Source organism: Coturnix japonica, chromosome 1, assembly GCF_054131305.1.
Source record: "Coturnix japonica strain WE chromosome 1, WE-NBRP24, whole genome shotgun sequence".
NCBI lineage: Eukaryota > Metazoa > Chordata > Aves > Galliformes > Phasianidae > Coturnix > Coturnix japonica.
The window spans coordinates 83,830,690-83,847,009 of NC_140663.1; the positions used below are offsets into that span (position 1 = coordinate 83,830,690).

A 16,320-nucleotide genomic window follows, 5' to 3' on the forward strand; every position below is an offset into this window, starting at 1 on the left:
TGACTCCACCTCTCCTAGATCCCATTTAAGGGCTGACCACCACTAAGGCAGCTTCTTTTTTTAGAGATTGCTTCTGTGTGGGGTTTCTACAGTGAGCCTCAATGTTGGGGTATGTCCATCTTGACTGAGAGTCTCAGCACTGGTGAGTGAGTCTTTCCTTAGATTCCCTCTAGCTATTTGTTTATTCTGTAATTGCAGTTATAAGCTTATATAACTACAACTACATAATGTTGCTTTGTCCTGGAGGTCATGCCTAACCAATCTGGTGGCCTTCTATGATGGATAAAGGGGAGGTGACTGATGTCATTTACCTGGACTTCAGCAAGGCCTCTAACAAGGTCCCCCACCACATCCTTATCTCCAAATTGGAAGGATGTAGATTTGATGGGTGGACCATCTGATGGAACTGGTTGAAAGGCAGAGGGTGGTGGTTAATGGTTCTATGTCCAGGTGAAGACTGGTACTGAGTGGTGTCCCTAGGGATCCAGGACACTGTCCTGAGACCAGTGCTCTTTAACATCTTTATCAATGACATTGACAACAGAATATAAGTAGGGTATATACAGAATATTAAGTAGGGTAAAATGACATTAAAAACTATGTGTGCGAAACATGTTCGGGATACTTTATTTTGAAGTAGTTATCACTCAAGGATAGAATGTGAGCAAGAATAAAATGAGGAAAAGCGTAGTCACTGTGTGCTCTTTAGCAGAAGAGTTATTGCCAGAAAAATGAATGAGACCTTCCCCTGTGAAGATAGGACAAGGGGAAATGGTTTTAAGTAGAAAGAGGGAAGATTTAGGTTGGATGTTAGGGGGAAGTTCTTCACTAGGAGAGTGGTTAGGTCCTGGAACAGGCTGCCCAGGGAGGTTGTGGATACCCCACCCCTGGAGGTGTCCAAGGCCAGGTTGGATGGGGCTCTGGGCAACCTGATCTAGTAAATGTGGAAGTTTAGTGGCCCTGCCAGGCAGGGGGTTTGGAGCTTCATGATCCTTGAGGTGCCTTCCAACCTGGGTCATTCTGTGATTCTGTAATTTGAATAACAGCTCAAGCCAAAGACTTTCTGCCAACCAACAGTCCCTAAGGACTGATCTGGAGTTTAGTTGCTATTGTCTAAAACTAAGCAAACATTGAAGTGCAGATTTTTCCAGCATAATTTTTAAAAAGCTGGCCCAGAATCATAATACCAAATTTATCTCTGAGCTCCCTGAAAGAGTGAATTTTTTAACTAATGAAAAACTTGACTGCTTTTTCTCTGCCAAGGCTGTTCATTTTCTCACAGATGTACCCTGGAAGTTGGCATACAAAGCAAAACCATTACATGATCTTAATTTGATTAAATGGAGAGAGGAAAAAAACCCAAAAAACCCAAAAACAAACAACAACACAAAAAGAGAAGTATTAGACTATACACTACATATGCTTATTTGATCAACTTTATAGATCACTCTTAATGTGATCTATAAGCGACCAGAAACTCCTGGTCGCTTTGGCATGCCTCATTTCATCTAATCCAGACCCTCTGAAGTGGGGACTCAGAGCTGGAATCATACTGGGAATCAACACAGTAGAGAAAGTACTAATCTACAGATGCCTACAAATATGTTGCACAGACGATATACTGCTGCACCCTATTGCACCTTTCGCAGTATCCAATTAGCTTTTAGCATCAGTTCGAGAATACAGATGCATACATGCTGAAGCTGGTAAACTGCAGTTTTGAAGAAATATCTCTTCACTGATCCATGCAATGGTGCTGGCACCCTACTACTATGAAAAATCTACACTTATACCTACTAATACTATTTGGATTCTTAGCTCTGAAGACTCCATTTGAAAGCAGGTAGTAAATATTAAGGACTTAATTCATATATTGGTAATAAATACTTGTAGCCTGTTGGGGGGGGGGGAAGGGGGGGGGGAATCACCCTTTAAATCACTTCTCTACAGTTAACCCTGATTCCAATTTAAGCTTTCCCTTCTTGTTTGTGGAATGAATATGAGTCACTTCCATTTTATTCAATAGTTGTGTCAAACATACTGTAGTTAATAAGCTCTTGAGAATGAAGAGCTGGATCTCCTTATCTGCATATTGATGGCACCAAAGCACTTGCACCTAGTACACACAAAACATTAGTAACAAAATAATGAGGGGTCCTGCAAGCATACTGCAGGTACACAGTCTCAGAAGAGACAAACACTTGCCCATTACAAATGTGATGTATTTAAGAAGAAACAGAGGTGATTCTTTATTTGTTTTTATTCCAAAACACAATTAGAAAGTATCTGAGGACAGGAATGAATTTGGCCTGCTGCCATCATATCAGGTACTTCTACAATAAGAAGGGACATCAGAGGTCTTTGATAACAAACAGCAATAACCTGAGAATAGGTAGGTTCAGATTCAATGTTTAAAGCTCAACAGGAACTTTTTCTTCCACATTTGCTTTTTTGGAGGCTTTCCTTACAAGTATCTCATGTTTCTAAACCACTTCTCTATTCTTGACAATGATGCAGTCATTGCTCACATCTTATCTTCTGTATGCAGAATGAATTTAAATGAAATGCAGCACCATTTCCCCTCTCCATTCAGGTTTTTATTAATACAATTTTTACTGGCAGTATCTTCCAAGTAGAAAGGCAAACGGTCATTTTCAAGTGTGATATTTTTGAGAAGCAGCTACAATTACGGTAAAGGACACTGAACTGGTGATTCTAGAGACAAATCTATTATTTCACAGTATACAAGATACACGAGGTATATAGACCATGCACTATGTTCCTGCCCATAATTTTAACAAAATATGGAGATAATAACTGTTTTAAGTAAGAATTTATTCCAAATTTCTATTTCCACTTTGCCTTTTTCTTTAGGTGCTGAGGCTTAAAACAGCTTGTATTAGATAGAATCCTACCCAAAGGAACTATGAGAAACAAAACTTCACTTTTTTTTTTTCCCAATAAGCTCCTGCATAACTAGAACTATGTGTAAGAGGAAGAGAATTACGCTACAGACAGAGCAGCGGACTTGAGGAAGAATTTTGTATCTGCTACTGTGATCTATGAGCTGAGGAAAGCAGAATCACAAACTGATTTTTTAATTAATATTCAGTTTTTGAATTTTCTGAAGAATTTTGCAAGTTAGCCCTTAAGAGGATCTAAGCTACCAAATTCAGCTCCTTCCAAGAACATATACAAAGTTGCTGATGACTGCATCGCTCAGCCTCCACCAGTTCTTCAAACAGAAGATGCTTCTTTCTACCTAATCTTTGCATGTCTTCTATGACCCTGTGAAGAGATGTTATTCTTCATCCATTTCCATCAATACTAATCTTCTGTATTAAAAATGTTTCCCATGCACATAACTATGTGACATGTACAAAACATGCAGTGTATAAATCAACAGATTTCTTCCATTGTAAATATCTTTAAATATGAACTTTTAGTTACTAAGTGGACGCACATATATAAAGCTGTACACAGTATCTACAAGGCATCCAAGAAGGCTGAATGTCTTAAAGAAACATCTATGTTAGTTTCTCCAATTTTTTATTTTATGAAGTTGACTAATGGAGCAATAGTACAAGAACAAAATAGTGAAGTCTGCTCAACAGAAATGATAAAATAAAAATACATATTTTCTCAATCTTTCTTATAAATGATAACATACTGTTCAAGACTGTCTAACAGTAACTATGAAATACTGCAGAATGTCATACCTAGAAAGTGAGATAAGGACTATTATGACATACATGTTGCTTTATCATTGAGTGCTCATGAAGAAAATTAGATCCATTCAAGCATTTCAGTTTGGAAAGCTGTCATACACTAGAGGTTGATGGTCAGAATACAGAACATAAATCTTCCTATATTTCTGAACTATTCAGCTGTCCAGGCTGCACATTACCAGTAAAACATGGTGTTTCTACACACACTGCGTCAGTGATGACAGCAATATGCAGGTCTCAACTACAGTAAAGAAATCACTTTCAGAGCAGTTCCCTGCAAAATAAACTATGAAAACATCTTCTGGTAGCTATTCTACTTCAGAAGATTTAAAACTTAAAACTTCAATTCTATAATACAAAACTCATGTTGAGAGATGAATGAATTATATGCTTCTGATAGTTCCACCACTCTTTGAGAAGCATCTTTAGAAGTATTTTAGAAAACCCAGGAGAAATACTCTGAAAACTGTAGGCAGATATGAATTATGATAGCTAAATTTTTCAAAACAATGGTGTTTTTTTCGCTTGTTATTTCCGTAGAGGAGTATTTTAAAGCTTAAACAATCATGAAGATTCTGGAACAAAACTTTGGTGAAGTTTGACGTCTTCTAAAAACTGTATGTAAGGCTTATAAACTCTGCCTCATTTCTAGAAAGTAGCGTGTCACTAAATGCCTCACTTAGCTGCTTTCTACCACTGGTGACATAAAAAGTCTCCTAAATCAAGTGCTGTTAGAAGAAGGTTAAATTTGTCTAATCCTTTATTCAAACATTAGTGCATTCAGTTTCAGCATAATGGAAAGCCAGTTCTCCAGTCATGCTATGTAAGAAGAAATGATGTGCGCGCACAAAAATAAACTCAACAACCTGAAAGGAACAGAAGAAAGGAAAATGCAAGGAGCTGCTATATAGGGCAGTCAGACTCTGGAAGACTCTTTAGACATGAAGGATATGCATTCTGAACAAGAACCTTTGGATTCCAGGACCTGAACAACCAAAGGTTTGTATGGAAAATAAGGGAAGACCATTTGATTGTATCAGCATTGGAGTCTATCATCTGTGACTAAACACAGATGTCTGAGGGCATCACCAAAGAGTGCAATCTGTACTGTAATGTACTGCAACATTAGTTCTTAGAGTGAAGATCCTACACAATATTTAAACTAGTATGGCACTACTTTCTACCACTACCTTTGATTTGGCTTTAAAACGAAAGCCATATCTCATCTCCAGTCTTCCACCTCTTAGGATTCTGCCTATGAATTCTTGAGAGTTGTCTTCCCAGTAGGCTTCCTTAGAATCAGAGAATCCATGGAATCCCAGAACTCCATAGTCTTGCATCTTGGGTTAGAAGGGATCTCAAAGATCATCTAGCTCCACCTACCTTGCTGCTCACAGGGCTGCCATCCACTAGACTAGGCACTAGATCAGGTTGCCTAGGGCCCCATCCAACCTGGCCTTGAACATCTCCAGGGATAGGGCTATCCACAGCTTCTCTGGATATCCTGTCCCATATTCCTCACCACTCTTTCAGTGAAAATTATTCCTGTCATCTGCTCTAAATCTCCCATCCTTTAGTTTAAAACTGTTTCCCCTCATTCTATCGCTAGCTACCAGTGTACAAACTTGATGTCACTCCTTCCTCCTTTAGAACCCATCCAGAAATTCATGATTCAGTATTTCCCAGGAGTCCTTGTTGCTAAATGTCCCCATAACATGATCTCTGGATTGTTTCTCCTTTAGAAGTCAGCTACACAAACTTTGATGAAGCTGAGATCTAATACCCAGAAAGGGCCAACCTGTTAGATAGGAATCGTAATTGCAATACTGTTACTTTTCCCAGGGAATATCAGCAGATAATGAAGGTATATAAACCTCCCTGGTTACAATTGTTCCTCAAAAAAAGCTATGGATGATTTTCTTTTCTGGCAAGGAGCACTTACCCTGCTGCCCCTGCGGTGTTTGTGAGATGATGAACTGTGCTGGCTGCAAGTTGGTTGTTGGATGCACCAACACAAACTGTTGCAGGTTGAGATTCTGCTGCTGAAGCTGCTGCAAGTGCTGCAAATCCTTAAGGAAACATGGGAAGGGAAAAAAAAAAAAAAAAAGAAAAGAAAAAAAAAGAGAAAAAAAGAAAAAGGAAAAAAGAGCTGTTGTTACACATTTATGTCAGCCACGATTCCTAATTAAATTATATGTTAAATACAGCAGTCCTGCTATTAAAATATCTTCACTGTCAATTTCACTGCCTTACAAAAAAACCCACAAGACCAACAAAAAATGCTTGCCAAATAACACAGCAAAATATTTCTAACATTGTTCTGCTTTAATTTAAAAAATTATCAGTTCCCCTCCCCCTCAACCAAAATGTCTAAGTTTTCAAATACTTGTCAGCACTTGTATTTGTCAGACTTATGTTTAAGGATGCAACTTCTGCTGCAATATTCATTGTTGACAAATCCACCACATTTTTGCTACGAGCTACAAGGGCTGTTCTGAAGGTAATGTCTCCTATTTTATTATGTTGTCCCACAGCGTCAGAGGCAGATGTTGGTGGTATGGCAGTAGAGGTTGAACCCTCCCACCAGTATCCCATTACGTGTTGTTGCCATATGACAGATAGCAGCAGATGGGCAGTCTGACACGGGAATGCGTATGAAGCAAAGGGGTGTCACTGAATTCCTCTGGGTGGAAAATCGGCACCCACTGACATTCACTGACACGTGTTGAACATGGATGTGAGCACAGTGAGGTGGTGGGTGGCACTTTAGTATTGGCGACAGACAGTGGGTGACCTCTGCTGGTGCAGACTTTTATGAGCATGGCATACAGACTCTTGTTTATCACTGGCAAAAATGCACAGCTAATGGTGGCAACTGGTGAAAATAGTGTTTTGTAGATGAGAATTTGCCCTACTAACAGTGTTAACTGTGCTCTTTGTATCTGTTACATTTTCCACGGAAATAAATAGGAGGCATTGCATTCAGAGCAGCCTATGTATTTTTGTTTATAACAACAACTTGCAAGTACCATTTTAATTAATAATAGGAAAGCAAAAAATTATATAGATTCCTTGTTTGCACTCTAGTTGTTCAGGTCAAATTTTGGGAAGCAGCTAATCCAAATAATAAACAAATACATTTGATTAGTTTTCAAACAAATTACAGTAAATGTAGTAGATACAGCTACCCAAACACTCCACTATGGTAGAACAATACTTTTATGTATTTAAACCATTCAGAACTGTTGTTTTTTTTATTTTCTTTTTTATAACTGATTGGTTTTGACATAAATGCTGATCTCAAGAGAAACTGAATCATCAAGAAAAATGGTTCAACTTGTTGTTTAGCTGGAGAACAAAAAAGCAGAACTACAAAATAAAAATCACACTAAAGTAGCCTTTTAAAACTTCTTCAGAGAGGGAGATAACAAGAGTAACTGAAATTTGAAAGCTGAAGCACAGTATAAAGTTAGCCAACAAAACAGCAGTAATCTGCATAAATTATCCATACACACACGCAGAATCTTTCCCAGAAGCAGCTATTTCAAGGAGTGTGCTGCTTGCCAACAGGTAGATAAAAGTCAGAAATATCTCCCATATTTACAAGTTCCAATTAAAATCAAATAAAAAGGCTGCCCAAAACTTTCAGGTAAGTTGCTTATATCAAGTATCTGCTTGCTGATAGAAAGCCTCAGCCAGGTCTACCAGGCCTCTCCTAAACCAGCATCCAGTATGACTGCATGAATGGAGCTGCTCATGTTAACATATCTCTGAATGTAAGTGAAATGAAAGTGCATCAGTCTAACAAAGACCTGCTTCTTAAGACTTGTAAACTAACTACCACGCATTTTTGACTGATGCGAGTTACTAAACACTCACACAAGCTGCTCTGCCAGCAGATGTGAAAAGTTATTAACTGCTAAGCAGCAGAGAGAGTGTTGAAAAGTCAAGACATTGTCAAGGACTTCTTAAAACAAACAAAACAACCATTTGCAATATATATGCCTGTGTCCTTATTTTTAAGATTTTAAACTATGACTTAAAAGCTCCAACAATCTTCTGAGGAGGTGGGATGGGAGCGTCAGGAAGGCAGCTTAGGGAGTTAAAGAATTCACTGACTCATGAGACCACAAAACACACACTACAAGAAAATGACTACTTAACCTGCATTTATAAAGGCACTGGCCATCAGCCACTTGAGGCAACTTCATCAAGTCAAAAGCACGCAGAATCATATTATGGCAGACAGACACCAGATGGCATTGACCAAACAACGCAAAGTTCTATTTTAGAAGAAAATGGCAAAATAACAAAGAATGGCCCCACAGCACAGAGTGTGTTTTAAGCTGATAGTATTGTTTGCTTTTGGAAAATTTGGGAAGGACTGAAACCATTCCTACAGAACTGAGGCTAATTTCCTTCCTTAAAAGATAGGCTTTTTTTTTTTTTCTTTATCTTTTTTTTCCCAGCAATGTTCCAGGTTTCTTCTGGCTTCATGTTAAAGACACATTGGCTAGAAATGATATCAAAATCACCTACTTCTTGAGCCCAATGCAACACTAACCTCCACACGTTTATTGATATTCATTACTCCACTGGTTACCTTCGCAGACTGAGCAAACTCTCCAGAATAGCGGGTCTCACACAGAACTGGATGCAAGGACTAAATGCAGAAGAAGAAACAGAATGAGTGGGGCAAGGTGAGTACGGTTGAGAACCTTGGGTGATAAATAAGGTGAGAACCTTGGGTGGTAAATAAACGAAGACAGGCTAAAAGATGAAAATAACAACAAAATGTAGAAATCCAAAAAGCAGAGTTAAGAAGAAAGTTTTGAGGAAAAAAGTATGGACAGAGGGAGATGGGCCTCCTCTAAAGCAAGCTAATTAGAAAGTCCCAAACAACACTGTATATCTCAAATGATTTGAAAAAAACACAGAAGAGAAAGAAATACATACAAAAAAAAACCAACAAACCAAGAGTACTAAAAACCAGGATGGGTATATGGTTGTCCAGCCTACAGCCCACATGCAGCCCAGCACAACCCACAATGTGACCCACCCCCTGCTACACCAGACCCTCATGGCAGCGGCTTTTTCCACTGAGCAGCCCGCCTGGACCCTCAGCACCAACAGAACATCAGTGTGCTGCTAACTGGGCTGAAACCAGGGCACAGCACAGTGCCAGAGCAATATGATGGCTAAATACAGTCCTGTGAACAGAGAAGAATATGCAGCTGTGCTTTCCCTGTTGATATTCCACTGTTTTTGTTTTGTTTTGTTTTCTTTGTTCTTCTTTTTTGTATGTTTTAATAAAAACCATTAAAATCATAATAAGTTTTGTAACATATATAGATTGACTATAATAGATTTTATGATGGCTGCTCCAAAAGTATGCTGCCTATTTTATTATGTTGGCCCACAATGTCAGAGGCAGATGTTGGTGTGGTATGGCAATGGAGGCTGAACCTTCTCACATTTTTGCCATGTGACAGATATTCTCTGCATCTGTTTATGTAAACAGTACCTTGACTGAGTCTTACTTAAATGTGGAAATATAATTACGCAACTTAGAATAGAAACAACACTTCTAAGGCTATTCATTCAAATAGCCCAACCAAACTTTCAAATTCATCTGAAATTCAATTTTATTTCTACCTTTGGAAAGACTTATTATTTTCTTGTAGCACCACAAAAAAGTCTCCAAAAAAAGACATCAACCATGTGAATGACCTCTGACAGTTTTCCTAGGCTATTCCTTGTTTTCCAAACCATAATCTGCATACTTCCACACAAGTATGTAGAAAGAGAGGGACAGACTTTTGAGGAAACAAATTTTCTGGTGTTTCCTATGAAGTTAGAAAGATCAAAGCAATCCAAGTCCTATCTCTGCCAAGAAGAGTGGAACATTTTGATATGAGGACTTTATTTTTTTTTTTCAGATCCAAAGTTCTAAATTCAATACCATTATCTCAAGTAAGAACTTCACCACAAACTTAAGTATCTCTGCCATTTTAAAGCTTACATCATATAAACACTGATGATGGATTCTGAAGTTTCCAAAGAATTCAAAACTTGGTGCAACTACTTAGTGATAATTTAGCATCAGCTCACAGCAGCAGTACTGACATCTTACCAGATTTCTGCAGCAGATACCTTACATTAACCATAGCACACATTAAAGAAGCCGTGCTTGTGCAATTAGCTAATTAAAATAAATATGGTAATACCCCTGCTGCAGAGACCTGCCAGTTAATCAATTATTCAAAAACCATCAAATAAAATAAACACTCGGCTATTTGTGTAATCAGCTATGTGTTTACAATAGCAACACAAAGCTGAGCACCGCTCACAGAAAGCTGTTGAGATGGGTCAAAAAGCAAAGTGTTATCCAACTACAAACCTAGAATGTGAAAGCGTTCCATAAAACATCACAAATTATGTCCAACAACTGCACGAGTTACGCCCTGCACATTTATGATAAGAGGAAGCAAAATAATCAACCAAGCTATGCATAAACTGGAACAACCTATCCTGAAATGAACTGTTAAACCTAATGTTTTAGAAATTAGGAATCTCTCAGTATGTAAGTGAAACTTTAATTTGTTCCATTTGCACTGCAAATACACTTCATATGGTGACAACTGCATGATCACTTTCTATTTGTTTCCAGAGAACCTTTAGCTCAGTCAAGCACACAAAATCAGATCTTCTGAAGTGAGTTGTCTATTTGATGGCATATGTGTAATTGTTCTAACTCTACTCAAATCCTTCTCTGAAGACTTAAATTCTGGAGGAAAAAACCCCACAGTGCTGTACTAGTAATTGTAAATACTTCGCATGTTTTCACAGCATCTCAACACAGTGGAAGAATAGGATAGCAACATCTCTCACACACACAAAACTGCCTTTAGAAGTATCAACCATGTTGCTGGTGTATTTGCAACAACTGTAAAGCCAAGGATGTCAAGGTACAGATTTGACATGCAGTTTTAACACTGGTTCAGTAAAGCACTATCTTTAGGTTGCACATGTGGAGAACAAGAGGCACAACTATGGATCATTTAAGTTTTTTAATCTAAACTTGCATAATATCAGATAGGATCTCTGACAGATGCACAGATTGCAGCAGGATGCTAAACATCAATTTCATCTTCCAGTCCTTCACTGACTACATACAATAATAAAACAGAGATGGTCTTGGTTCCTTGAATGCTACATTTTTGAGTCACCTCCAAATCATGTTGTTGAATTGGGATCCATTGCTAAAATGCAGTCATTTGTTCATGTGACTCAAATGCCACAGCACACCAAGAGGCTTAGCGGGCATCATCAGTAGTGGCTTTTGAATTTGGGTTTTTTGGTTTGGCACCACAGTGGCCTCTAAACAGACAGCCACAGAGGTCAGAACTTTCAGAAGAGCACCACAGAACCTGTCTAACTCAGCCAATGCAAAACTGATGATAGAACCAGGCTCTTACCCCATTGGTGGACTAGTGCAATAAAGGAATAGCACATTTCAACAGTGGACTTCACAAACAATTGTGACATTTCCATTGTTTTACTTAATCAGCTCTCATCTTCACTTCTTAGATGCTTCACCACAGTTGAATACCAGTAAAAATATTCCTGAATAGGAAGTTTCAGCCAGTCTTAAAAGGCTGCTCACTATAAGAAGCAGCCTTGGAGATTACATACCCAACACACTTTGCACAGCTAGACCAATCAAACTGCAGTATTACATACCAAGAAGCTTTCCCTATGAAATGATGGATGCCAGTTTTGGCAACACAATCACCTACAGGTAGTATTCATAATGTCTGTGATCTACACTTGGTTACCCTTGTCCAACAGTCTACAGAGTTTCAATACCACACATGCTAAATTTTGAGTCACTGACGCTGCATTCTCAAAACTAAATTAAGCCAATACTAAAAGAATAAAGTAAGCAAAATTTCCTTGGCAAGCAGCTCTTCAGAATAAAGAATTAACAGGTTGTTAGCAGCAGTCCATAAAACTGGATAGATTCCAACACTGGACTCATTCTGGCAAGATTTTCTCTGGAAAAACAGGAGTGCCAATTCTTTGTCACTGTACTCTCAGCATTAAGCACCAAGTCAAAATATCAAACAAAGCTGTCAAGTTGCCTTTATTCAGCTCTCTCATTTTGTTGTTTGGATCCAAGTAACATCTTTTGTGATACTCTGGGTATTCCTCCCCATACATAGGTCTCAACAGTGGCATTTTATGTGGGCATCTTTCTACACTCATTTTTCTCCCTTTCAAGCTAACTATAAGGAAGGAAATATAGAAAATATCCCATCTGAACAGATTCTCTAACTCAGGAGCTCAATGGAACTGATAAGCAGCTGGTTTACATTCTTAGCTATACCTATCAATCTCAGAGCTAAGGATGAACAAGGAAACACTAACAGTACCTCAAAGATTCTGGACACTCACTGAATAAGGAATAAAAATATTACTTCAATGATGCAAGTTGTTAAACTTCATTTTCCACCCTCTCAAGCCTCACCTGTGCAATCTGTATTGGCTGAGATAGAGGGATCTGCGTCATCGGCGTTGCAGCAGAGGCCGAGATGGTGGCACCAGCAGCGCTGTGCTGCTGACTGGCTGAATGCTGCACTGCAGCTGCCAGCAACTGTGCCTGCGCCTGTTGTAGCAATAACTGTTGCTGGGCTGGCGTCAACGTGAGCTATAAATAATTAGAAAACAGCCATTAATAATGGAAAGAGCCACTTTAGCTACAAAGTCATTAGCTAGCCCATTACTAGTTATATTAACCAGATGTTCCTAAAACTATTACTACAGTTTAGCCAGGAACTAGTCAATGACTTCGGCTGTAAATAAGGACAGCTGGCTACTCAACACATTGTATGAATCAACCTACCACAGAACTGATATAAACCAAACCACATGAATGGAAACATTTGCACTTACTGGAATTCACAGAATCTAATTTTACTCCCAAGTTTTCTCCTCAACTCTACCAGGAGATTCAGGGAAAAGGTAATTAAGTAGCAAGCAAAAGAAAAGAATTGTATCACCAAGCCTTGAAAAGAAATTTACACCCAGAAGAACAGCAAGTGATTAGCCAGATGAATGAGAAGCAGGAATGTTGGCTGTGGCTACTGAACAAACTGATAACACCCCAGCTGCTTCACATTAGCATGAATCCCTGCCATATTCCATCATTTCCATTATGCCCTAAGATATAAGTAAAGAACATGAGCTCCATTTGTTTTTCTCCAAGTCTCCCCATCTGCTTTTTATTTTTTTATTGAATAGAATAGAATTGGCAAGTTTACATCCCTTCCCTTTCCCAAACACACATTATCTCTGTGAAACAGGTGGCAGCAGTCTCTCCTTTACATGTAAATGAATCTTGACGCTCACATTTACTACAATCCATATCTGCATGGACCCGCAGTCCTATGTTCCACTACTGCAAACACTCAAAATAAAAGAAACTGATATTGTTTGAGAATGACAAAAATAAGTTACTAAAACCCAGCGTGTTATTAAAAGTCTTACTTCTAAAACCTTCAAATAAAATTAACCAGAACTAAATAGGATGTTGGCTGCAAACTAGCTTACAAGATTTAACAATTACTAGCTTACAAGATTTAACAATTGAACATGAAATTAAGACAGTTTCATTCATCTGCAGAGATGACCTAACCTAACAGTTCCAATTCTAAATACGTCACTAGATCAACTGTCTCACGTTCCTTATTAATATGTACACTGTTAAAGATGGAAAGTTGACAACAGGGAAGCAAGATGTCTAACCTAACCAGCCCATTCACAGAACTTTCTTTTTTTTGACTAAAAGCTTCTACAACAATTTAGAAGCATTGATAATCCTTAAGCAACAGCTCTTCCACAATTCCTCAGAAAACCTTACAATTAACAACTCAGAACTGGTAGGTTAAGACAGAGGAGTTGAATAAGTTCAAGGCACAGATCACCACAGTTTCTTAGAAAGAAATCTGTATGAGAAGAGAAAATTAATGTCAGCAGTTCCATCGCTTTTGTTCTTCATTGTAACTCAACTATCCAGTACAACTTAATCTTGCATGTCTGATTTCACTCTTGCAGTAATGCTATCAGCAAATCATTTGGGCACACCAGGTTTAAGTTTCATTGTAGGTGGGTTTTTTAATGCAAATACTTCGTAACAAAGCCAGACCAAAGGGTGCCTTTTCCTAAGAAACTATTTTCCCTCTTGGTCCCTCTTTCACACCAACTTCCTCCTACGTGAAAGGAAATGACAGTAACCTTCTCTGGTAATTCTACAGGGACAGCAGTACTGCCATCATCTGCCAGGCAGGTGGCTTGCTACCAATATGCTTAGGTAAATCTTACCCCAGTGATAGCAGTACTGCCATCATCTGCCAGAGAGGAGACTTGCTACCAGTACGCTTAGGTAAATCTTACCCCAGTGATCTGTCCTCCGGCCAGCATGAGCTGGGTCTGGGGTATGGCCGCCTGCACTGAAGGCTGCTGGGAAGGCTGGCTTGGCTGCTGAGAGTCCCCAGATTCTTCATTAGATTTAGACTAGGACAGAAAAAAATACAACTCTTTATAGTGTAAAACAGATGTTAATGTCTAACACTGCTATGTGAACACTGCACAATAAAAATCTTTCATCTGCATACAAAAAGCCCTTGGGTTTATTTTAAGAGTGGGTTTAAGCAATGGCTTTATGTGCCCACCATCTCAGCTATGATTCCTCAAACACGTCTGTAGGTAATGCGCTTTAAACAAAAAGAGACTCGCAAGTCCTTCATGACTCTGACATTATTTTCAGATCTCATTTCATTTTACACAAGGCAACCAAAGCCGACGCTACCTTGCACCATAAAGAAATAAAAGGTTGTTAAAATTATTCATTGCCTAAAATGCTCAACAATGAAATGAGAGAAAGGAGACTGTTCCTATTTTCTGTACCTGCATCCTGGACCTCGAAATCGTCATATTGTTGGCTGATGGAGAACTAGTTTGAAAAATCCTCATAGATTTATCCGCTTATAGCAAAATGCATTGTAAATAATCAAAGCTTAGTGTTTATTTAATTGAACGCTGCTTTATTTTAAATGGTTTGTTGTTTTTTAAACAGAAGAAATTGCAAAGACACGAGGGAGGAAAAGCAAGTGCATGAAGAGGGGGAAGAGAGTTTTATGATAATTAAAACTGGTTATGCAGAACATTAAAATTCTGCATAGATTTGCATATTTTCCACCACCTGTTTTGGGGACTGCAGAGCAGGCTAATTAACATAAAGGCTCTGATTAATTCTGCCAGTCATTGAGCGATAATTACAGCGCAGGACTGTAAACATTCTGCACTGGAGATACAGCCTGTTTGCCAACATCTCTCTCAGGGATGGAAGTTTACCATGGCAACCAAGGCAATTTTCTGCCTCCTTCCTCTTAGAAAGGAAGGTCACTATACCTCCTCTTCTTTCCAGATTGTTATTATGTATAAGTGGGTCCACATTCTATTGCATTTCATGTAATGCACTACCTACGTTCCTTAATAACAAGCAATGCTGAGACCAGTTTTCAATAATACTATGTCCCTTGCCCTTTAATATAGCACTGAGAGGAAGTGGCACATTAACTGATACACTGAAGCGTTTAGCATCGTAAGTTTGTAAACTCTGTTGTCTCACATACATTATTGAACAATTACTCCGACTTACAGTAAATTTACTATGTGTTATTTATACAAGCAATCTATACTAGCCACATTACATAGCTAATCTTATATTACACCTCTATATCCAGCCACTAGAAATAAAGACAAAGTAATACTTGCTATGTTGAAAATAAGTTAAGTGGAAGAACACAAAACATTCCTAGAGTTTTATGGCTTTCATGATAAATTACAACATCTGAAATTCAGAATAAAATGATGATCGCTGGATGTTTTAACCATCTCAGCTCCTGAATGCTCACAATGCTGATCCTCATTTACACTAGTGGAACCACATTCATCTATACCTATCACCTGCAAGACCAGTCAAAATGAGGAAACAAAGCAACATCTCATGGTTCAAGGCCATCTCTAAAAGGTCCAAAACGCTGTCTGGAAAGCAGAACAAAAGAAGGGCAAGCAGCAGATGGAAACAGTTTTTACCTGTACATTTAAGGACTGAGCAGCAGCCTGTAAACTTGTTCCAGCGAGCTGGACCTACAACACAGTGCAAAAACAGAAGTGACGTTGAATCTACAGGAAACTAAGTGTAAGAGGGAACTACCCCATCACAACAAAAAATCACCCCAAGAACAACACCTGCCCTTCTAACACTTCACTCACTGAAACTCTTTCAGTCCTATTTGTCCATCTCTTGGGGAAGGTACTCCAGCCATAGGATCCAAAAATTAAAGTAACTGAGTAGAAAGAGCACTTTGGGGTTGACAGTCTAACTGTTCCTATTACTGGACAAATATCCACACTTTAGGGGAGGGAACTACACCCTACTTATTGTCCCGCTAATATTTCAGAATGGGTCTTACCCCACATATGCAGATTGCACTCACTTGCTTCCCCATTAAAAAGAGCAATCACC

The 16,320-nt window shown here is 38.7% G+C and overlaps 1 protein-coding gene across 34 annotated transcripts in view; it reads right to left on the minus strand.

Annotated features, from left to right (window-relative positions):
• Positions 1-16,320, minus strand: part of POU2F1 (POU class 2 homeobox 1) — a 116,734-nt gene that overhangs the window by 30,487 nt on the left and 69,927 nt on the right. For 5 of the 34 annotated variants that reach the window (XM_032448262.2, XM_015879208.3, XM_085526660.1 and 2 more), the window contains 5 exons: positions 15,888-15,941; positions 14,184-14,303; positions 12,259-12,438; positions 8,293-8,391; positions 5,671-5,797 (listed from right to left, as the gene is read on the minus strand). In XM_032448262.2, coding sequence (XP_032304153.1) covers positions 5,671-5,797; positions 8,293-8,391; positions 12,259-12,438; positions 14,184-14,303; positions 15,888-15,941 — 580 coding nt within the window. The remainder of the gene's footprint in view (positions 1-5,670; positions 5,798-8,292; positions 8,392-12,258; positions 12,439-14,183; positions 14,304-15,887; positions 15,942-16,320) is intronic. The other 29 variants (XM_085526850.1, XM_032448252.2, XM_085526728.1 and 26 more) reach the window with 19 other exon arrangements.